This window comes from Topomyia yanbarensis, chromosome 2 (assembly GCF_030247195.1).
Source record: "Topomyia yanbarensis strain Yona2022 chromosome 2, ASM3024719v1, whole genome shotgun sequence".
Taxonomy (NCBI): Eukaryota; Metazoa; Arthropoda; class Insecta; order Diptera; family Culicidae; genus Topomyia; species Topomyia yanbarensis.
In genome coordinates this window covers 408,351,223-408,376,621 of record NC_080671.1, presented here as the reverse complement: position 1 = coordinate 408,376,621, position 25,399 = coordinate 408,351,223, and the positions used below count along the sequence as shown (strand labels likewise).

The 25,399-nt window shown below is 38.5% G+C and overlaps 1 protein-coding gene across 5 annotated transcripts in view; it reads right to left on the bottom strand.

Annotated features, from left to right (window-relative positions):
- Nucleotides 1-25,399, bottom strand: part of LOC131685046 (microtubule-associated protein Jupiter) — a 181,006-nt gene that overhangs the window by 142,743 nt on the left and 12,864 nt on the right. For all 5 annotated transcript variants that reach the window (XM_058968430.1, XM_058968431.1, XM_058968432.1 and 2 more), the window contains exon 2: nt 24,133-24,471. In XM_058968430.1, the coding sequence (XP_058824413.1) occupies nt 24,133-24,194 (62 nt within the window). In that variant the 5' untranslated portion in view covers nt 24,195-24,471. The remainder of the gene's footprint in view (nt 1-24,132; nt 24,472-25,399) is intronic.

The following is a 25,399-nucleotide window of genomic DNA, read 5'->3' as shown; positions in this document are numbered from 1 at the left end:
TTGTCGTTTCTAGACCTATTTAGACGTTTTTGACGTTTCTAATCGTTTTCTGACGTTTTCAGCCGTCTTCAACGATCGTCGACGTTTGTGACGTTTTCGACAGCTATAACCTTTTAAAACGTTTTTTACGTTTTTACACGTTTTTTGTCGTTTATACACTATTTAGACGTTTCAAGACATTTTAAGACGTTTCTAGACTTTTTTTTAACGGTTTAAGACATTTTAGGCGATTTCAGTATTTTGAGACATTTTTAGACGTTTCCAATTTCAGACGTTATTGACGTTAAGACGTTTTAAAAAGGTAAAACGTCTTTAGGTGGTCGTTTAGGTGATTCTTACTGATTGTGGACGAATTTGGACGTTTTTAGAAGTTTGACATTTTTGGACGTTTTTGCCGCCACTAGACATGTTTAGACATATTTAGACATTTCTAAACGTTTTTGCACATTTGTGACGTTTTTAGGCAGCTCCGACGTTTTGACATATTTGACGTTTTAGACATTATTCACACTTAGAAAAATGAAAATTACATTTGACGTAAGCAACATTGCGACGTATATTACTGTCCAATAATGGAATTTTACATGTTTTGACATGTGGAATAAAATATTGTGTCCCTTTTTATGTAGAACTTGGTTGAATGGAGATGGATAATTGCGAACAAAGCGCATTTTTACATGTTCTTGAATGTAAATTCAAGTAAATTGTGACGCTCCTTTTATGTACATCTAGCGAGATGTAAATATTTTTTAGTGCGTTAGACATTTTGAGATGTTTCGCTTCGGACGTTTGCATACATTTTTAGATGTTTTTGGCCTGTTTAGATATTTTTTGACATGTTGACATTTTACGATGTTTTTAGAAGTTTTTGGCGTTCTTAAGGTGAAGATATGTGGAATCCAGGAACGCACGTTTGTTGTTAGGTACCGACTCGCTTGTTTACATTGAGAAAAATGGAATTCGAAGTGAAAACTCAAACGCACAAATGAGCGTTTTCGGACATTATCCTTCAGTCATCTGTACAGTGGCAGAAAATTTGAAGTTTTGTTAGTAAACGATGAAAGCTGCACGGGTATTTTTGCAGTGGTGTGTGACTAAAGTGCATTTGAGAAAGTGCAATGGAAATGAGAAGAAAAAAAATAAGAGTGTTTCGAAAAGAACTACAGCATTCCGTCAAAAACTCGGGTTGATTGTAAAGGGAAAATGTTCTAGCTTCCTCAAGTAGCAGTTTCGTGGCACACCGGCAAGATTAGTATGTTGAAAAGTAAATTTTTATATTTGCTCATGTCAGATATGTTGTTAGGCATGGGAAAGTGCTGTGTGTGGGGCGTAGGAGCTATGTTGTGGCTCGCTTGTATAATGTGCTAAAGCGTTTTTGACGTTTTATAGGTTTTAGACGCTTTAAACGTGATTGACATTTACGACGTTTTTTGGCGTTTTCTGACGCTTAAAACGTTTTGAGACGTTTTCAGACGTTCCTTACATTTAAAATGAGCTTAGACCTTAGATGATTTAATTCGTTTTTAGACCTTATTTGACATTTAAGCAGTTGTTAGAAGTTTTCAGATTTTATTATACGTTTTCGACAATTTTAGACGCTTTGAAGTTCCCAAGTGCTTTTAGACGTGTTTAACATTTCTGACGTTTTCAACGTGTCTAAACGTTTTCAGGCGTTTTCAAACGTTTGAAAAAGTTTACTGACATTTTTTGATGTTTTTAGACGCTTTAAGACGTTTCTTGCCGTTGTTTAGAGGCTTCAAGATATTTTTTAGAACGTTTAAGACAATTTTTCACATTTAGAACCTTTGGTCGCTTTCAAATGTGTCTAGAAGTTTTAAAGCACATTTTGTGACGACTTTTGCTGTTTCAGAACGTATTTGAAAGTTTTTGGTGTTTTTTAGACGCTTTTGGCGTTTTTATACGTTCTAGACTTGTTTAAATAATTCTAGACGTTTTACACGTTCTTGACGATTTAAACGACGTCTGACGTTTTGCCGTTTCTAGACGTTTTTAACATTTTTGACTTTTTTATATATATTTAACAATTTTAGATGATCTTTGACGCTTATTTTTACCGTTTTTGGACGCATTTTGACGAATTTGACATATATAAATGTTTTCATGCGTCTTTAACATTTTTTACGTTGCTAAACAGTTTTAACGTGTTTAGGTGTTTTTTTTTTTAATTTGTTTTTCCCGTATTTGGATGTATGAACACGTTGTTGACGTTTATAGACGTTTTCAAGCGTTTTTGGTGTTTTAGAAGTTCTTAGACTTTCTTGGCGTATTCGACATTTTAGACGTTTCTAGACATTTTTAGACTTTTTGGACGTTTAGGCATTTTTGCGATTTTATACATTTTTAAGTTTTCAAGATATTGTTGACGGTTAAAGACGCTTTAAAGCGTGTTTAGGCATTCTAGACCTTTCTAGACATTTCGGAAGCTCAGACGTTTTAGACATTTCTAGATGTTTTTTTTTTAAATTTTAGACGTTTCTGAGTTTCTACACGATTTTAAGGGATGTTAACGTTTCAAGACTTTTTGGCGTTTTTAGAGACTTTCGAGCGTTTTTAGACGAGTTTGGCTTTTCTGATGTTTTAAAACTTTTTTAGACATTCTGAGACGTTTTTATTCCATTTTAGGGTGTTTTTAGGTGTTTCAAAGCGTTTTTTGAAGCTATCAGACGTTACTTGGCATTTTAAGATACTTTTAGTCGTTTCACGTTGTTTTCAGTAGTTTTAAGATTTTGTTAGACGTTTTCGACTCTACTAGACATTTGTAGACGTGTTTGACACTTTTGACGATTCTAGACGTTTTCAGACATTTGGATATTCTTAGAGGTTTTTAGATGTTAAGGCACTTTTCGACGTCTTGAGATTTATTAGACGCTTTAAGACGACAGCTTTTGACAATTCTAGAAGTTTTTGGACGCTCTGAGATGTTTTCAGACGTTTAGACATTCTTGGTCACTTCAAGACGTTTTATGAAACTCTAACATGCTTTTGACGTTTAAACACTTTCAGTTGTTTTAAAACGTTTCTAGACAATTTAAGATGCTTCAGGGTGTTAAGACGTTTCTTAACCTTTATGGCGTTTTAGACCTTTTTAGGTGGTTTAGATGTTTCTAGACATTTTAAGACTTATATCGACGTCTTTAGACGTTTTTGGTAATCCGAGGTTGTCACAAGTCTTGATGATATTCCGTCTGCCATAAAACAACAAGTTTAATGTTTCCTTCAAATGATCATTGCCAGCCGTTTTCTTAGTTAATTCAATTCAATATATTTTTTTTTTTCAAAAAAATGACAAACGTTATCCATAGTCTTTAGAAATGTCCCGTTGATCATTATATAATCCATTTAGTTTGCCATGTGTCTGTATTCATAGTTTATGTGATAGTCAAAGTTGTACCCCTTAATTTTAAATTTTTTGTAAAACCTAGAAGATTGACAGCTTTACACTAAACGTAACACGCCTATCAAATAAACAAACTAGGCTGCTTGTTCTGTACCATTGATTCGGACGAGGAGCCAACACTGAATCCGTAATTATTTTCAATATCGTACACTCTCAGAAAACTGCAATTTTCATTCTGGAAACATTTTAATTGAGCCAATTTATTTTGATTCCCATATTTTTTCAACCAACCAATTTCAGTATATCAAATGAACCATCCTAACTGAATCGGATTGAAATATCATGTGTGGATATCGAAATCTATTTAATGGGTTCAACGCATCATGCCCTTCGGAGAGAACCGTTCATTTCAACACTTTCTTCACAACAAATCTTCCACCGCCTGCCTCAATGGATCGCGGCACCGCATCAAAATATTAATAACATTTAATACACAAACCATAAATTTTATTACCGAAAAGATTAGGCTTCCCACTATTAAGTTAAGATACCAGAACTGGTACCCCGCACAGGCAGCAGAAGCGCGTCACGCTCATAAACATCGGTTATAGATTGTAAACACAGCAACAACAACATAACATCCATAGATTCCATCATTTCTCCCCCTTTGGCGCACGGAACATGACAGTTCAAATACCGTAGAAAGAATGATGGGATGCACTTTCACCGGTGCCAGCCGGTTAGGCAGAGCCGCAGTCCACCTCCTGGGGAGAGGGAAGCTGAGATTTACGGCCGCCGATGTAGTTCCAGATTCCGAGAATGTCAAATTTTTAATTTTCTGCCTCTGTGACCACAAATCTTGCGGCACGCATCTTTCTGGTACCAAGTTGTCATATAATTACACCGGTCCACATTAAGGTTTGAGCGAATGGGAATTTCGATGGGTACACCGAACCAACATAATTCGAAGCAATTAATGAGTAGTACATTTTGAAATATTACCAAGTTACCGCTGGTTTGTCAAACGGTCCTCGTTCACCCGTTTCTTCGCACAATTTTGATGTAGATTAGTCCAGTAATGGTTCAATGAACCGCAGCGAACTAAATTTCAAATTTGTCGACCAGTGTACGACCAGGTGCCCGATGGATAATTATTGGTCTCTATATGAAAACTGAGCGAGGCGCAGCAGCTTGTCGGATAGATCCTACGTGTAGTAATCTAGCTATGATGAATCTGACCGCGGTGCCCAGTGCGCCGTGTCTCTCTCGCTCGTCGTGCAACAGCAACAACGGCGACGGGTTGCTGGTGGTGGCGGACGAGCAAGAAGAAAGTTCAAAATAGCTACACGCATGCTGATGGCTGGCCGGCTTCACAAATGGGTCTCGGACCGGTTCATCCGTAACCGTTGGTAATAACAATCACTCACCGAGGAGGAAAGTCTGTACCAGGCAGGCGGCAGCGACGCCGGCGACGGCCGAAGAAAGTCATGTTCATGTTCTATGTGGGTAATATGAGCTTTGGTTTATATTAATTGATTTGTGCTGTTGCGGCTGAGGGCAGGCAGGATTTGAACACTTAGTTGTAGCAGCTAGGTGTTGTAAGTCGAGCAATGGATTTTCCCATGTGGTGAACTTTGTTGCGGTTTTCCATCGATGGGTGAAATTGAATTTATAAATGACCACCTAGGACGAGCGGGCTGCCTGCACGCATTTAAACTGACATGCGTGAGAACTTATATTCAGACTGGAGGACGTCGACGGTGCGGTGGCGCACAGCAACCGCAAAAGAGGTGATAGTTTTTCTAATCCTCTAGATGTGGTCAAACATAAATTGTTGGTTTTGCATCCGACAAGCAGGCCTATAATTCAAGTGACAGCTAGTCTTACTAAATAGGAAATCTGATCCGATCGATAGAAACAGATTAATTTTCTTGCAACGGTGGACATACTGTTTGTGCAGTCATATAATTGAAGCGTACTTCTACGAGCATGCCTCAGACAGCGGTTTGACACCAGGCCACTTTTCTTGCGGCTTATCAATTTTGTGGCTTCAACTTATCAATACCTGGTACTCCTCGGCATATTGAATTTTGGATACATACCTGAAAATAAAAAAAACAGAATATTAGCTATTATAACGCAATAGTAATGAACTGTATTGTAAAAGTGCTTGTTAAGTAGGTAAATGACTCTTGACAATCCCCATTCGTATTCAACGCCAGTCGAAAGCCACAATTAAATAATCAACCGCGTGCCCCTACCCATAAACACAATTACAATTCCCCGAAAGGTACACTTTCCTCTAATTTCAACTTTTGAACGGCATCGAAAAGGTGCGACTGTGCGTTTCAATCTAGCAAAGCGGTGAACACGCGCACGGCTCTCGTTTATAGACCAAACGACAGTACACCAATAATAATCATAATCATAATCAAAGTTGCGTTCCGCTGCGATTGTTTAATGATATTGTACAACCACGTGTTCCCGGTACCAAACGGCCAACACTGCACTGCCTGCCGCAACCCCCGGAGGTGAGTGTGTGTGTGTGCTTTCCCTAATCACTCAATTGAAACCGGCAAGAGAGGGGGACGCGACCGCGTTTACTTCGTCGGGCGAAACGTGCCGCAAAGGGCTAGTGTCGACTCATTCGCCTCAATAGTTATAGTAGGTATTACAATCGAAGTGTATAGCCTATTATGGATTCCCGCAATTTCGCCACTGTGCCCAATAGCGAAGGGGCTCTAATCAGATACTAGGAAACACCGTTGTGCGTCCATGATCCACGTGGTGAATTAATAATCACACCTGTAAAACGATTGGCACGGCTTTGCAGAGGTTCATGTTGCTGCACAGTTATAACACATTTCGATTGTTTTACCCACAAGGTGACGAGCACTCTGAAAGCATTGATTATTTGGAAAGTTCAATTACAACAAATTCGGGGAAAACCTAATTGAGAGGTGCGCGACTGTCCGAAAAAGAAATTCGGCTGTCGTGTGATCTGATTGACCGAAAAGTTAGCGGGCAAACATGTATTTGGCACAACTGACAAATTTGGTAACGGGCGTAGTTATTTGAAATGAGTTTCGCGTTCATGTCAGTATTCAGATCATTGGTTACCCGAAAAATTGACAGTTCGAATTGAATTAGAAAAGTGATCCAAAAAATCTACTAAATACAGCGCCGTATTGGGCAGTAACAAAACCCTAGACCGACCCGGACCCGAAAGTTAAAAATTTCAAAAACCCGGGCTCGACCCGAACCCATGAATTTTAAATTTGAAAACCAGTAACTCGATCCGAACCCGAGAAGTTTAAGTGTATAGAAACCGAACCCGACCCGAAACCCGTCGGGTTCGAGTCGGATTCAAAAACTCGAATCCGACCATCTTTATCCTGAAGCACATTGTAATCCAATAAAAAAAATCGATTTCTCAAAAATTCTACTGTGGTGTAACCCCTTAAACTGGCTATTTTGGTTTCGCTAAAGTCCTCAACCGCATGGAATAATGGAGATCAAGGACGGTGGTTACATTCCATTAACCCTAAGTTATCGACGAAATCATGTACAAGACAAGTTTTTAGACGTTTTTACCATTTTTAGACAGATTTCAAATTTCTAGACGGTTACAGCAGTTTTTCAGACGTTATTCGCGTTTCTAGACGTTTTAAAACGGTTCGAACGTTCTAAGACGCTTTTAAACTTTTTTTCGTATTTGACGTTCTCTGACGTGATACGTTTTTAGACATATTTAGACGTTTTCAGACGTTTCTAGAGGTTTAGAGATTTCTGTCTGTTTTGGAAGTTTTTAATGATTTGAAAATATTTTTGACGTTTTTAGACGTTTTAAACGATTTAAACTATTTGTCGTATTCGACGTTTTCTGACGTTCCTAGAGGTTTAGACGTTTTTAAACGGGTTAGACGATTTTGACATTTCTGGACGCTTTCGACGTTTCTAGGCGTGTTCAGACGCTTTTAGATATGTTTGACGATTTCAGACGTTTTTATACATTCCATATGCGTTCATGATGTATGTAGATGTTCTAGATATTTTTAGACGTTTGATGATGTGTTTAGAAGTTGTAAGCTGTTTCTAGACGATTTTGACGTTTCACGCTTATGGAGATTTTCATTTGTTTGGGCGCGTTTTATATTTGAAGTCATTAGAAGTTTTTTACAGTTCAAGATGTTTTAGACGTTTTAAGAAGTTTTCAGACGTTCAGCTTTAAGTCTTCTTTACATTTCACGCGTGTTTTTTGAAAAGGGCCAATAAGCATACTGTCAAAATTCATTTTGAAGGGAAATTCCGGACAAACCATTAATCGCAGATTATAAGTCATAGCAGTAGACGACAGAGAAAACTTTTCTCTTTCATAAAATGTTAACATCCATTCTCGGCGAGTTACGGTTTGTCCGGAATTTTCTCTCAAAGTGAATTTTGACAGCATGCTTATTGGCCGTTTACAAAAAACACGCGAGATTTAACGTTTGTAGATGTTTTAAGTAAGTGTGTGCGCCGCGCCCCCGATTTTAGGTAAAAATAGTCAGCGCGCCGACTCTAGTTTTAAGTTGATTTTAGATGTATGATGACATATTTTGATGCTTTTGGCATTTCTAGACTTTTTGGTGTTTGACGTTTCTAGACGTTTTTGAACGTTTTAACGTCTTTAGACGTTTTTTGTGTTTTAAAACGTTTTTGGTTGATTTTATTCGTTGTTGACGTTTTCAAACGTTTTTGACATTTTAAGACGTTTTGCGCAAATTCAAACGATTTTTATCGTTTTTGACACCATTAGGTATTGTTAAAGTTTTTAGACGTTTCTCCACGTTTTTTGATGTTTTAGTGCATGTTTAGGCAATTTTTGCTAGTTTTGGATGTGTTTAGGTTTATTGACGCTTCGGACGTTTTTGGCGTTGCTAGAAGTTTTTAAATATATTTAGACGTTTGTGGCGTTTCTAGACGCGTTTAAATGTAAGCACGTTTGGCGTTTTTAGACATTTTGAGGGGTTTTTCGACGCTTCTAGAAGCTTTCAGACGTTTTCGGCGTCTTTAAATGTTTCTGACATCAGTAAACGTTTTAAGACATTTTGAGGCGATTTCGGAGGTTTTTGGTCGTTTTTGACGTATTTAGATATTTTTGACGCTTCTGGACATTTTAAGACGTTTTAAGAGGTGTTTAAGCAATTATTGCCGTTTTTGGCCGTAGTTAGAAGTTTTCAGACGTTTTTAGATGTTTTGAGGTTTCTAGAAGCTTTTTTGAAATTTGGCGTATTTGGATGTAATAAGACGTCGTTTCTAGATGTTTCCAAATGTTTTGGACATTTTTAGACTTTGTTAGAGTTTCTTGACGTATTCGACATTTTCTGATGTTTTAGACGTTTGTAGACATTTTTAGACGTTTAGTCGTTTTTGTCGAATTCTGAAGTTTTTAGGGTTTTAAGATATTTTTGGGGTTTTTAAACGTGTTTCAGCGTTCTTGGCATTTATAGACGTTTTGGACGTTTTTAGATGTGTTCCGACAATTTAAGGCATTTTTGACATTTTAGATGGTTTTGACTTTTTCAGACGTTTCTGTTTTTTTAGAAGTTCTTGACTTGTTTAGACATTTTCGACGTTTTACAATATGTTTAGAAGTTTGAAGATGTTTTAGACTGTCAGACATTTTTGGCTTTTCGAGACGTTTTTAGACACTTTTGACGTTTGTAAACTTTTTGACACTGTTATACGCATTTGACGTATTCAGACGTACTTGACGTGTTATTACTTTTAAAGACATTTTAAGACGTGTTCATGTGTTTTGACGTATTTAGTCGATTTTTATGTTTTGAGATGCTTTAAGACGCTTTTTGATGTTTTAAGACGTTTCTAAAGGGCGAACACGAAATTATTGCGACACCGGAAATGTCATGCCAATTTTCTTATAATGTTTAAAATCAAACCAAAATTTTAGGGTAGTTTTGTACATATATTTACTTCAAAAATCAAAAAGTTAATCGATGGAGCCTTGAGTGTAAAATTGAACGCATTTTCGCTTGATGCCCTCCATCAAAGTCTTTACAGTGTCATCCGGTACCAGTTTCTTAGTTTTTTTTCCATTTTTTAACAAGTCCTTCTCGTCTTTGACTGTCTTCTTGCTCTTCCGAAGTTCCCGCTTCATCATTGCCCAGTACTGCTCCACCAGGCGCAGCTCCGGACAGTTTGGCGGATTCATGTACTTTGGAACAAAATGGACAAAATTGGCCTCATACCATTCCAGGACACTTTTAGAATAGTGGCATGATGCCAAATCTGGCCAAAATAGCGGAGCTTCGCCGTGCTGCTGCAAGAACAGCAAAAGGCGCTTCTCGAGGCACTCAGATTTGTAGATCTCGCCATTTACTGTGCCCTTTGTCACGAAAGGCTCACTCCTCAGTCCGCAAGAGCAGATGGCCTGCCAAATGAGATATTTGGAGGCGAACTTCGACATTTTCTTCTTCTTAAATTTGTCGTCCACATAGAATTTGCTCTTGCCGGTGAAAAACTCCAACCCCGGAATTTGCTTAAAATCGGCTTTTATATACGTTTCGTCGTCCATCACACAGCAGCCATATTTTGTCAGCATCTTCTCGTAGAACTTCCGTGCCCGAGTTTTAGCCGTCGATTGTTGCCGCCCATCGCGGTTTGGGAAGTTCTGTACCTTGTATGTATGTAGTCCAGCTGTCTTCTTTGCATTCTGGACATGCGATCTTTTTAGCCAAATCACGGCTTGAGACGTTGGGATTTGCTTTAATCATCCGCTTCACCTTTCCCTTTGTCTTTTTGTTCTCCGGTCCCGGTTTTCTTCCAGCTCCTTTGCCGTGGTCCAACGTCAACCGCTTCTGGAACCGTTTCAACACTTTGGAGACGGTTGAATGGTGAATGTTCAACATTTTTCCCAACTGCCAGTGCGACAGGTCAGGAAATTCCAGGTGTTTGGAAAGAATTTGTTCTCTCGACTCGCGTTGGTTCATCTCCATTTTCGTTGAATCGAAAAACACGACTTCGAGTGTGACAGCATGTAAACAATACACATCAATGAGAAAGTGTGCAAAATTTGATTGATTTTTACCCAATGGTAAAAAAGTTATGCCCTGTTGAATGTGTCGCAATAATTTCGTGTTCGCCCTTTACAGGCAGGGATGCCATTATGCCAGAGCTATCTGGCGCAGAGAGAATTTTGTGCAGCTTCTAGACAAACCTCTTTCTCACAATTTTTTAAATTATAGAAGTTGTCACATAAAAATTATAATGTAAACAAAACGATAGTATCATTTTGGAATTTTTGAATACATATTCCCAAATTAAAAAAAGTGATTGATTTACGTCCAGTGAAGACTAAAATGTGTGATTTTGCCAGACAGTTTTAGTTGCACTGCTAGGTTTTCTTTGAAAAATAGTGGCAACCCTGTGTACACGAACGAGTATGGAAATGCGGTAGGTTTGGGTCGTGTACACTCGATGATTTGCAATGTGGGAGAATAGTGTGGGTTTAGATTGGAGTTCAACACTGCACGGTGCGACGTGTATGTTGCTTATGAGTTTCGGTGATGCGTTGGGTTGATGCGGATGAAATTCTCATGTCAACATGTTTTCGGCGATTTATGAGAGCGTTCGGAGCGTTATGAGCCTATTGACACACACGTTTCATATTTAGAATATGCGTGATACTTTTGTTATCACAGAGGCATCTGACAACATGCTTCTGTAGGTGTTTCTGAAGCACGGGCGGACTGAACTGGATTTGCGCCCGCTGAAGGGCGGATGTTGGTTGGAGATATTAATGGGCAAGGAGATGGATGTTAGAGAAGTTTTCAGATGGTTTCAAAAAGTTGCAAAGCTAAGCTATTTTAGGTTGTCAAACCAAGGGTCATGCCATCAGACCAAGATAAAGCATTGATTGGTTTTCATTGTTTTCACAGGTTTGCAAGCATCCATCAGGAAAGAAATGTTACTGTGATAACGGTTGTTATGGAGACCATGTTTGCCACGGGAAGGAGTTTTTGTTAGTGTCAAGTTACAGAAACCTGGATGCACCTTGAGAAGTGACACACGATCCATAAATCTCTCACAAATGTTATTTATTTATTTATTTTAACTTATTTTAACTGATTATCATGTGTTTATTGGCCTGGGCAGCCGACTGCCGAGAAATTTTGATGGTTTTATCGTTTGTTGAATTTATTTGCATTTAAGAATCTGTCCTTGATGGGTGCAAAACGGGATTTATGCAATTTTGGTTCGATGTGTTTTGAATTGTATAGTCAGGTAGGAAGGAATTGGTTTTTTGACTGACTTTCTCACCACACCACCGTCAGAAAAACTTGCGAAGAAGTTTCTTCAAGTATCAGGTAAAACGGATTCCACTTCTCCGTACTGCGACATGTATTTTTCAAGGAAATTGTGGCAAGTGGGGCATTTTTGGTGTACCTCTATTTTGTCATGCTCCATACACGCGGGACCCAAATATTCTTAATGTTTGAGGTAACGTGCTGAATGGATTAGATGATGGAACTGGATGAATCCGAATTTTATTCAGCTAATTTCTTCAGTTAAGTTTTCACTTTGCAAATAATCGTTGATTTATACAAAAGTTTGATGTCGAAGCAACACTTTTTTATTAACTTCACGTATGGGGGGGGGGGGCAGAAGCACCGGTTTCTTTGTTCTTGATACAATGCACTTATAAATGGAGCGATTATTAGTTGTCGTTGACATAAGATTTCCAGTCCCGGGAATTGAGTTACGGATTTTTATAACCCGAAAAAGAAGGCAACAACCCCAAGTTTAAAACCTATATAATTGAAACGAGAACGTTACATGCAGAAATAATATTCTACATCTAAAAACACATAAACCCATTACATAAACTTATAAAAGTTGAAAGATTGTAGAATCTGAAATATCAGAACAAAGGTTTGAATTTATGAGAGGTTTTACACCTTTGTTCCAGGATTGCCCCCCCCGCTTTTTTATTTCTTTTTATTCCGATTTTTAGTGTTATGTATTATTATGAAATAGTACCATGCATCAAAAATGCAACATTACTTCAAAATCACATACCACAAAGTGTCATTTCATTTCTACACCCTTGTTAGCTGATCAGCTGATTATTCAGACAAAACAGTGCGACAACCAACTTTCATCGATTCGAACATCGAAATCAACGAAAAGTATGTCTCACGCAAGTCCTCAATTTCTCTCAGCGCGAGTCCTTTTCTAGAACAAAACGCGCTGGCTGACCTTGTGTCTGTTTTCAGTTTTTTTTCTTTCTTCTGTTCAGTTAGGTCAAATTATTCAACACTCCGTAGTTGGAGGGTTGGTAGTGCTTTTGGGTATCGATTTCCCTCGAAAAGTTTGAGTACATACTTTCACACGATTGTAGCATGTTAATGAGATGGTTTCTTCAGGACCGGTTTGCTGAGGACGATTAAATTCGTCCGCGGGGTGGAGTCTACGACGGAAGTTTAGTTGTGGGGCCGCGTACCTGAGCGTTGCACAGAGACGTGGGGGTCAATCGTCACAATCTTCAACCACTGGGAATGACTGCGGCGCTGCTTTATTATAATAATTTCGGTTGAAGGTGACTTCTGTGCCGGATTGGGTGGATTAATTAGACTTTCATGGAATCGGTAACTGTGCTGCTGTGAGTGTGTGTGTTTTGGCTGGAGCTTGCCACATTGAGGTTAACTCTTCACAAATGGATAGAATTCGGTACCATTCAGGATTAACCTTGGACGAGATTGCTGTTTTCCGGCCGATAACCAATACGAAACGATATTTCAGTACGGTGGTGCACGTTCCCGGGAGCCCATTATAAAGCGCTTCCGAACCGGGGGAAATCAATTATCGTTTCCAGCCAATTAAATTTAGCAAACAAAAAATGTACGAACAATTGCAAACATGGCGAATGGAGAAGCCCCGATGCGAGAACTGTACGTACGTGCAACATGAAGGGAAAGCAGATATGGGTCACTCGTTGCCGACTGCCACCGACCGTTGAGCCATCTCCTGCCGGTTTCGTGATTGCAGGCTACCGATGGAAGTGCATACTTTTCACATTTCACCGGCCATGTGCGTAATGTTTGTTGAAATCGAATAGAGCGCTTGAATAAGATAGCTGCACAGGATCAGCGGGACGGGTATCTCACTCAAGGGAGAGGTAATGTGTGAAATGGGTAGATTTATAGCAGAAAATCAAGGCTAGGCCGGGTTGCTGTTATAATGTATAAGTGAATTGGACGTTTAGAAGATTTACGATCATGTATGACAAAGACAGAGTACATTCGAACAATGCATTTGACCATTAACAGGAGTTTTTTCGATTGTCTTTAAAGGAAATGTTCTTCCGGAAACTTCTACAGCGTTAAACAAAGCATATCTGGTTCCAAATTCCAGCGAACAAAATCGACCAAAATTAACGACAAATATGGGAAATAAGTACACAGTTACCAACAAGCGGCTGTCACATCAATCAGCAACATGAGTGCCAGCCTAGGTTTGGTTTTGGCTCAACGCCAACACGTGATCCTTATTCAATATCGCTCCGGCGACCTTCGATCCGAGCAGATAAATATGTTGATTTTGGTCGTTATTGTTCATGTTCATATTTCATGGCGCAATAATTTTCTTCCTTCGAATTGGAATTTACCAATTTTTTGTTCATTTTTACTTGAAAATGTTTTTAGGGTATTACCAACAATACATGTTAGCTGGGATCTTAGCCGTGGCAGACGAAAAAACAAATTGGGGTATTTTTGATAACATTTTCGCCATTTGTCCCACATTAATCTTTATAGAGTTTTTCGAGTAATTTCTTATTTAAGAATTTCCATAAAATTATCGTAATCGGGTGGACATGACAAGCCTAAAAAACGCTCCATATCATCATAAAATGGGAAACTACAAACATGTTACCGATTGAGGAAACATTTTTGGTTTGAACGCTAGGTGGTAGATTCATCCAAATTGCCCATCGATTCGAGTGGGAATTGGGAATGGAAATGAGTTTCTCGATATCCAGAAGGTCACCTCTATACAGATGCATCATTTTATTACTGCAGTACTAGTAGAAGGCCAATAATGAATGCAGAGCAAATTTCTCTTTAAGAACAAAAAAACAAGCATTTATCACTAATAGTGGACATTTAAATTTAAAATTCCCGTGAACATCGAATATGACACAATCAAAGTGCGACTACATGATATTTCGGCGCGTTAAGCACTATTTACACCTATCCGATCCGTTTCAGTGCCGGTTCAATACCGTGCACGGAAACCAATACTTTTTCATACAATTCAAATGTGAGCATTCACACTTGTCCGGCACGGCACCGTCCCGTATTTGAATCATATGAAAGAATATTGGCGTCCGTGCACGGTACTGAACCGTCACTGAATCGGATCGGAAAGGTGTAAATTTGGCTTTATTCTTTTGATCATAACATAAAGCAAGTGGTACAATACGGAAAAGTGTTTTCCATTGCAATCTAAAAGTGACGGATTTTTTTTATCCAAGTCTGGACTAGTTCTTCTCCAGGGAGAGAGACATGTAGATAAAATGGCAACCTTCAATTTCTTATTTGTTATTGTTAAAATCTAGCAGTGCTCATAAAAAGAGATAGCTTGGCCCGGCTGGCTCAAGAATTTGCCAGTTTCGCTGGGTCAAGATAGCGTCTTATTGGAGGATAACTAGTCTGGACAACTGATTTCGAATGATGTAAATAAACTTAACGCGCCTTCGTCAGTTACTTTTGGAAATGGTTCCATTTACGCTTAGACAACGCTATGCACCTACGAAATTCAAATTTTTTCTTGTCCCTTCTATTATCTTTTATTTGCGTACTGTAAGTTTCCATATCGAAACAAACAATCGAAAACAGTTCTTTTTTGTTTTGACGAAGCCTTTATTAAATCCAAGTCTAGAAGGAAGTGAGCTGATTTTAGGGGAAAAGGATCCTGTATAATACAAGCGTACAAGCGTGGTATACACAAATCAGTCGCCAACCTGTTTGCACGAATGAGTCCAAAAGAGCTTCTTCAAGTGCTAAAAAACAAGACCAATTTCGCGTGCAACGATTTCCAATGTTTTGAAAGATTGTGTTGGAGGTAAAAAGCCGGGGAAATAAAAAAAAACTAAACAAAGACAAATGCCAAAAACAAGCTTGGACAATCAGCACGCATATTGGCCCCAAATTTTGGTATTTCAAGCTCCACTGTCCACTGTATTTTGAAGAAAAACTGCGTAATTAATCATTAACATAGGCGACCACCAAAACATAAGCTTAGCTTAGTTTAGCTTATTGACCGCCCAGGAGGTCCCCTGTTGAAATTGCACATTGAACCAATTGTATGATACTTGGGAGTAGTACATCATACTCAACGTGAAACCTAAAGAGACTAAGATTATAGTATGATCAATAACGTAGATGGCCACGCCCATGCAGGTCAATTTTGGGATTGGAAGGAATCATCCACAAGTGTCGCACGACAGGATTGGTGTTAGTAGGTAGGGAAATGAATCAGGATTTATCATGGTAGATATTGTGATTTAGCTAAGTACTCACGCGCCTTGTGTTTTTTTTTCATTTTAGAATGCCGAATAAGCATTTTAAGAATTATTATTCCGCGGGGCGTTACGTAACAGGTTAAAGCCGCATGGAATATAATAGAGGTAGCTATTCATTTATAGACAATATGATCTTAGCAATATGTACCAAAGTCGCTGGCGATCAATTCCCAATAATTCGAAACGAGCAATATGAACTCCGAACAGCCAGCCATCGGGAGTATTGCTACTTATTAACAAATCAATGATTATTTCCAAAGTTTGCAGTACAAAGCAAGCGTACAAAAAATAAAGATATTCCAAATGAATGTGAAAATTCACTGCGAAATGACAAGTTGGCATCTCCACTCTCCCTATGAGACACGTTTCCATAATTGGGGTAAGTGCCAAATTGCAAACAACATGCGCAATAAATATAATAAACACAACGGGCTTATGATCCATCGGCGGTGCAGAAGAAGAATGGATGGAAGAAGAGCGGTTCAAATTCGAAAGAGTGACGTAGAGTACTGCACTGGATGATTTTGAAGAAAGGACCAGGAGTGCGATTTTACGAAATTTTAGCTTTCGATGGCCCTACATTTTCTGGCAGAGTGAAGTTCTGGAGTGTTCAAATGTTTACCACTGTCAAGGAAAGCAAAAGCAGTACAAAGCTAGCTAGTGTCAGACCTTCATGAGATCTCAAGAAGTCACTTTTGGAGGCATTCGTCATTGTAGATTTGTCGGCAGATGGTTCCAGATTCAATAAACTGGCTTATTTTGACACATCTACAGATCGCTTGCCACACAAAAAACTTTTTGTGTAATCCGACAGCTTCATCTTAGACCAATTCAAAAAATTTCCTACTTGAAAGTTTGCTTCTTTTAACCAAAGCTTTGAAAGTTATACCTTGGCGTGAAAGAGCCGGTATATTAATCCATACTTTTACTTTGTGTAGAATTTGACGTCATCCTTAACGGCTATTGTACAACCGCCAGAAGAAACCTAAAACGTTGGTACACAATCGGAAATGGCGAATGAGAAAAACAGACTATATGTCAGTGATTTACTCAATATAGAATGGATAAAGGCTATGATGCAAAAACTTAAGGTCCGTCCAGGTTAAGTCTTCGGTACGGATCAATACCTTGACCTATGAGCTCCTATTATATTGTTAGTCGCCACTTACGACATGGGAGCAGATTCTTCCAAGTGATTATATTCATGGCGGAAAAAGCGCAACAAAAATTAGTCCGCCGGACACCACACGGCGTCGTAAGCGAGCACCAAAATATAAACTGGAAAAATACCAATTTGCTTTCGTGCACTTCACTGTAAACACTTTGCGAATGAAAATTTCATCATTTTGGATGATGAATTCTACTTTACATTTTCGCACCATCACTTAGGTGGAAAAGATGGCTATTACACTGACAACATTGAATCAACATCAGACGATGGTAAATGGGTGTTTCAGTGCCGAGGCTAAATTGAAGCAGTTTGTCGAAAAAAATATCACGCTCGTAAAGAAATCATGTTTTGGCCGGATCTTTCAAACTGTCATCCGTGAAAAAAGGGATGGACGGATTTACTGAATAGACGAAAAATACCATTTGTGTCGAAAAAGGACAATTCTCCAGACGCAAAATAAAATGTTTTGAACTTGAGCTTGAGCTTGTGCGACCACCCCTGGCTGCTACTCCGTTATCGATCTAGACTAGCTGAAGTTGCACAGAGAATAAGTAGATAAGTAGCAAAACATCTTTCAATGTGCAACTCCCGGCAATCCTAAAGTATTGATCAATAAGGCGCCGGCCAGGCCCGAACGTAGATCGCGGAAGGAAAGGGAAGGAATGGTTAGTCCTATACTTGTTTTGCTAGAGGCCGTATATACTACTGCGCACTCCACAAGTATCACAGGAGGAGGATATTTTTGTTAGTAAGAGTATAGAAGTTGGATCACTTCTTCTTTACCGACGCCAGAGAGGTGACTTCACTATCTGGACTAGATATCGATCCACCAAACTCATAGACCGGGGACCAACGGGAAGTCCCTTCCGAAGGAAGACGTGACCACAGATTTTTTCACCTCAGAAAAATCTCAACGACCTCGGCTGGAATTGAACCCAGGCAAATTGAAATGAGTGGCGGTCACGCTTACCACTCAACCACCGGCGCCGTCGCAAAATAAAATGTTTTGAACTGCTATCAAACGTTCGATGTACGACAAAGAGTGGGAGGTTCCAAACGAGCAGCAATTGATTTCTCAAATGAAGCGAAAGATAAAAGAATTCGAAATCATCACTGCCTAAAAGCTAATTCAAGATGTTCGTCGCAGACTGTGTGAAAACGAAGACAATGGTCCATTAAGTGCACTGTAATTGATTTGTTCCACATTTGTCCTGCTTGAGCTGTAGAGCTAGAGTCTCCGAAAAGCTTCCTGTCAGAATCACTCACTACAATTGCAGACGCGACGGGAAATGTCACCTACTAAAAACTGATTTAGGCAAATTACTGCGGGCCGTGATTTTGTATGTGATACTCACTGTACGGTTCAGATTAGTACGGGTGTATGGACGATCGCGTGTATCTTCGCGAAGAGCTCGAGCGCTTTTGTGTCAACGTGTTTGATCGCGTGGGTGTTTGTATGTTGTGTGTGCTAGCTTGTAGGTAAGAAATACCTCAAGGTTCGTGACCAACTAACTTTGGCTATTTCTTCGACACTAACTGTGTATAATGCAAAACTGAAATCTCAAATCTTTCCCAAAAAACTTTTTTAATTACATGAAGACTAAGTTGAATTCATGCATCTTTCCATCAAAAGCAATTTCTATTATATACCACGCAAATTAAGATGACCAGCATTCCCTCTTCCATCTTATGAAGCACGTTGTATGTTGATAGATATTCAAATTTTGAAAGAACGTCAGGACAATGCTATGATCTCGTTCCTGAACGATATCGTCATGCAGCGTACTGACTCATCTTACATATTGTCAAAATTAAATTTATATGCTCCTACTCGTCAATTACGCAATAGAAATTTGTTCGCGATCGGTCATCACCCCACAGATTACGCTAAATTCGGACCACTTAACCAGATAATGGCTGTGTATAACGAGCATTGTGAAAGTATTGACTTTACCATGCCCCGAACAAGTTTGAAACAGTTTTTCAACTCTTTGCGAAATCTTAGTATATAAGAACAGTATACAGTATAGTATATACACACCTAGAAAAAATCGTGTAAATTAACGTCTCCTAACCCTGACATATACGAGCATAAAAAATGACCTACTTATACGTTTCATTTTAATTTTACATGACGTTGAATTTCGCAAATCATGTAATTTTACGCCACATATGGCGTTTGTTCTAAATGGCAGTGCGTGTAGTTTTATGTCATTGCGAATGTAAAGTATATGTTTCATGTAAAATTAAACGGAGCGCGGTTATATTTCGCCTTTTCGTGAATTACGGTTTACTAAATTATGTCATGCTTGCAATTACGTCAACGATAAAACTCATATTTTTTTGATCATGCGGACCGTGAATCTGATGCTTGATGTCTAGTGAATATGAGCGTGAGTGCCGCGTAATGCTTGAGATCGCGTTTGTGAATTTATAGGTGCTAAAACGTTCATCCAATTATCGGGTTTTTTTTATTGTTGGCGAGATCGCGGGTTTTGTGGATGATTGCAAATACATGTTCGCGTTTGTGACCAGGTTTGTGTTATCGAGAAGGCAACGAGCGTTTGTACGGCCACAAACGTTTGCCTACAACTTTGTCGAAGATTGCTTTGCTAGGAGAAGCTATTAAATGTTTGATTGAGCGATGCCTCTGTAAGTTTTGTATGCGGCTTTATAATGCATGGCAGTGTATCAGTAGTCGAATCCTACAATTTTTATAACTTTGCAAAATAATGGTTGGGTTTAGTTGAATAGTACGTTTGGATGAAATTTAGTATGTAATATGAGTCATGTTTTAGTTGGAAAATTTTTGTTCCATATTGCATTGCATAGATGGCCCCAACACTAACTTTTTAACTAAGAGAGATAAAAAATAGGTGCCTTCTATGAAGTAGTAGAACAGTCAATTTGCAGTAATTCTTTTGAACATGTCTATACTCTATCTATCTTCATTGAGAAGTTAACGCACTCTATTCGATTATTGCAGAACTAAGATTTTGTAGAGAAAGATGGCATATATTATGTGCTGAAACACTGCTTAACATAGGTACTATTTTGCTAAACCCAACCATTTTTTCGCATGGAATAGAATTAGTGTGTATGTAGTACTGAATTCCCACTATTTGACGTTAAGTCTGGTGCAACTAGCTCACGCATAACTACGTAAAAAGTTTAAAAACTGTATGATCTGAAGCATACAGTGCTACCTAACGGTAAAAATGCGAGCTAGTAGATGGATCCGATAGATAGGCTTTTTTCTTGTTTATTTATTAGACACGGCTCAATATGTTAGCATGACTGAACCGTGTGTAAAAATAAAAGTTAGTTTTCTAAATACCTGTCCATCGGGTCTTGTTGATGTAGCTTGTTGCTGCGTGTTGAGATCCTCTTCCTTGTCGGTAAAACATTAGCTGCGTTGCCTGTCGCAAGTTGAGGGTCATTTAGTCCGTTTTTTCATGTACTTAGTTAGTCTTAGTAATTGGATTTTATTCGAATTTGGAACAGATACTTTTGGTGGGACTAGGATTCGACTCTGAGGTAGACCGATAGAGTTCTCAAAAATAATAAAAAACAAATTTTTGGGCAGTCTACTGGACTCATATTGATGTGTAGTTTTCAAGTATTTTTAGATGCGCCATTCAATTAACTCTTTTTCAGAACGCCACTAAATCGAATGGTAATTGGCTCCAGAAGTCCCATTTCAAATACAAACTTTTTGGGATACTTTTGGTTTACTCACAAGAATGTTTAAGTTTGTATGTAAAGATAAATGAAATAACGGCAATGCACAGTGGTCCGAATCCATAATTTAGGAAGACAAAAATGTTTGTAGCTAAATCTTATATTTTCGAGCTACGATGTCTTCAGGACCAATTATCCGTATCAAATAGGCCATCTCTAGATGTAGATGATATTAGGGTGGCTCTTATTGTTAGGGTGCATCAAAATTATTTTCTGACGTGGGAAGATATTACAGTCTTCAGCAATATTGTAGAGAAACTTATGCCAAGCAACTTTGCCGAAGACGTCATAGTTGTATCTCAAAAGATTTTCATTGTGTAGCTATTTTAATTGAGCAACTTGTGTTCCTAGCAAAAACTGTTTTTTTGCTGTAACGTTTTTATTTTTTATTTCTCGTAAACGGTGTCTTTAGACAACTTTTAAAGCTCATTGAGACATTTTTTTCGTAATAGAAGAATTCAGATATCACTTCCAGAACCGAAGCTATGAGCAATGATAAATAAAATATGGGTCCTTTTAAAATATTTATATCTAAAATTGGGGCAAACGAACATTTCAAAGAGAATACCTTCAGGCACGTTTAGAAAAAAATGGCGAAGGTGATATTTCTAAAAAAAATTAAATCGAGTTTGAAATTTGTGATTTTACTACTGAAAATGCCCCGCGTAGAGTCAAAATTTCTCAAACGGGCTACCCAAATGAGGTGATATCGCAATTTCGATAGAGGATCCAATTTTTTGGTAGTATGTGGCATTGTAAAACCAAATCTAGATGGCTACCGCGAAAAAAATTGTTGGCCATAATATCACAGACTACCAGACATAACACTATGAGGAAATTCCTTAAAAAAGGTATCTATCCGCGAATTTTACTAGAACACTGGCGCCACCATGTATACACGGTCTCAACCACTCAGTTGCAAAAGGGTTATCCCTCAGGCTCGGGAACAATTTTTCACTAGTGGTCTATCCCCCGTATACTTGCGCATATATCAGTGGCGCCATAACCTCAAATGCGTCCCAACTAAAAATATATCTAAAATGACCGTTAAAGCGGACGAAGAATTGTTTTCGAGTGGTATGTCTGTTAGCCTGTAATATTATTGACATTTGAATTTTTTAGCCCGTTTATTTTTAAATAGTTACTACGGGCGACCTAATTGACCGATTTTAAAAAGTTACAGCAAAAACAGTTTTTGTTAGCAACACAAGTTTATCAACTATGAGGTCTTCGGCAAAGTTGCTTGGCATAAGTTTCTCTACAATATTGCTGAAGACTGTAATAATCTCCCCACATTCAGAAAATAATTTTTGAAACACCCTAACGATAAGAGCCATCCAAATACCATCTACATCTGGAGATGGCCTATTTGATACTGATTATTTGTGCTGAAGACATCGTAGCTCTAAAATATAAGTTTTAGCTACAAACATTTTTGTCTTCCTACATTGTGGATACGGACCACTGTGCAATGGAAATAATAAATTCAGTAAAGATGCCAAAAATCCTCCGACGTATAGCTAAAGATGAAAGAATCAACATTGCAGAAGACTGTAAATTGAAACCACTTTGTGGTAAAACGATATTCTAATATAATGTTAAATGCTGCTTCTCTTTCTCGCACATGCTTAGAACTCGACATTCCAAAAATTCTTCTTATCTTCGAAGTTAAATAACTTTGTCCGGTAACCTTCAATAATTATGCAACTTTCAACAAAGTAGTTCGTTATTAAAAGACCTACACCACTTGAAGTTTTGTGGTATGCAGAGTAACTGTGGTAGTTATTATTGAATTTTGATTTTATATTTCCGATTTTCTATATAATTCGCCAAAGAAACTTCTAAACTTTTGTGAGTGAACTAGAGCTATAGGAAAAAGCTCAGATTTGGCATACGGTTTGTAGAGATAATTACCACTTGATTTAGCAGTGTTCCGAAAAGAAAAGTCCGAAAAAGTTAACGGTCTAATGTCTAACCAGAATTTGAATCTACATGAAATTGATTTTCGCAAACAATAACCATACGATGGATATGTTTAATTATACGAATTAAAGTAAAAACGTTAGTACAGATTAAAAATTACATACATAAATCCAACGAAAATTTAAAACTCGTGAATTAATGAGCGAACACGAAATTATTACATCGTTTGGCTGTAACTTTTTTTCCCACTGAACACAAATTAACCAAATCTTGTCTAGTGTTTCTTTGAAGTCTATTGTTCATTTCCTGAAAATTTCGTACAAAATATCGCATTTTAGCAATTAAGACAGAAATTGTTAATCACTATATAAAAAAAAATGTTGTGAAATCACAAGGAGAATTTAGCTAGGTTGGATTCATTACCTAATTGGTCCCAAGTTGCCGTCAGTTACTGACGACTAGAATACGTAAAACAATAAATCCAGTTTTTCTAAGTTATGCAAAATTTGGTCCATTAATTTTTTCGCTTCAGGGATTTAAAAAAATGTTAGCATTGTTATAGGCTCTTAAGCAAGAGGATAAGAGTTCTTTTTCGGTTTCTCGTCAGCAAATCAAAGCTTCTGAACTTGGCTATCCGACATATCACTCGGGACCAGCCTGTTTCTTTAGTTGTTCACATATGTTGGGTGCACTGGCTTGATTTAGTGTCTAACTGGTGCTAATTTAGTGTTTGAATTGATCGTCTAACTGGTCCCAAGTTGGTGTCAGTTACTGACGAGTACAATACGAGACACAAAAAAAATCGTTTTATTAACTTTTTCAATCAGTTAAATAATAAAAAAAAACAACTGATAAACAGATGCAATGGAATTTGCACGGCACTGGAACTAGGAACAAGAAACGTTGCGTGACAATAAAAGAAAGAGGAAATTCAATAACCCGGCGGTAAAGGTAAAACTATTTTCGGAATCCGCATTATTTTGTCCTCAACCTTTATACACATTCAATTCGCATAACTTCACTAGATATGCACAGAGTAGTTTTCCATTATTCTACCAATATTAAAAAATTTCTTTCTAATTTCGTGATCAAAATACAATAGCATATCAACGCCCGAACCTCGTTCCTCATAACCCAGAACACTGAATCCATTTCTGATAACATATATATGTAAATTCGAATCAATACATCCATTCGAAAAGAGGCTATACATCTCAATGCACCCTGTCAGGCCAAGGCCAGTCGAACGACCGACCGATCGAACAAAAACGGGAGCGATGCATTTTCTTTCCCGTGTGCATTATCTTTTCTTTCCGTCGGTGGTGCACCACCCCATTAGCGAAAATATCTTACCTCTTTTTTGCGTTTCCAACGTTGTAGAGTTCAACGTGTTTGAATGCTGCATATGTGGCCATGCTTTTCGCGGCTATGGTGAGGCTGGTGATGGTTACCGGGATCGGTAAACTCAAAATTAACGCGAAACCGAAAACGAATTTCGGTGAAAAACCAGACCAGACAAAAGCTCAATGCACTTTCGATTTAACACACTTTTTTGTTGGCCTCTTCGTTAGCAGCAGCGCGCGGTGGGGAATCTTTGCTTTTATCGATTTTCAGCGCACTAATTTCTGTTTTCTCTCCGTTGCGTTTGTGTTTTCCGCTGATTTTTTTCGTTTTCACACTGAAAATGTTAATCTGTAATGGGAATCGGTGAAGTCAAGAACCTGGTGGATGCCGGGGGATGTTTACGGTCGACTCAGGGCATCCAAAACGAAGAAAAATCAGAGATTTGCTGCAATTCACTGCACTTTTTCCACCGCTATTACACTGCTCTGTGTTTGTGGTTTTCAATCGTCGAGTCCTTGAACGAGTTTAGTGATTCTACTGGATGAGGCTAGAATTCGCTCTCACGATTGAGATGAATGTGAATATTGTGCCCGACGGTAATGCTCAGTGCTGTCAGATTTCAGAACAATTTCCGCTTATAATGTTTTCATAAAAGATAATTAATTTGTTTTGCCATCCACCCACCTTCCACTCAATCCAAAAAGTATTATTTGCTACTGCATTTAAAATACAAGATTATACTCTAAACCCAAACGTTAAAACGAAAGTTGCTTAATTTCTCAGAACTAGCATCTCTGCCCAGTTTCATTATCGTACAAAAGAGAACCCCCGGAAGCAACAATGTTGTTCCGCAGAAGCGAGAGTTCCTACGCTGCACAACATATCGGAAGAGCGAGAAAATTCCCAGCATCCCCACCGATCGCAGCACGTACGTTCGTTCTTGCGAAACTTACACCATCGCGAAAAGCATACTCAGCGGGGAGAATTTCCGCACAAACTACCGCAATATTGGAGAAGCATCAGTCTCGCTCGCATATGATGAAGTCGTTACACCTTTACAAGCTTTAACTTCGTAAAACAACTCATCCCCCCATCGAGTGCAACGCTCCGGGAATGCAATGTGCAACTCAGCAGTCAACCGATCAGATGGTGCAAACTCCAACCACCCACCCACACACATACACACACGCAGATCCAGACGACAACAGTCAGAATTTTTGTGCGGGAGGTGATTCCCCAAAAGCTTACTTGGGCAACACGTCACGTCACGTGAGAG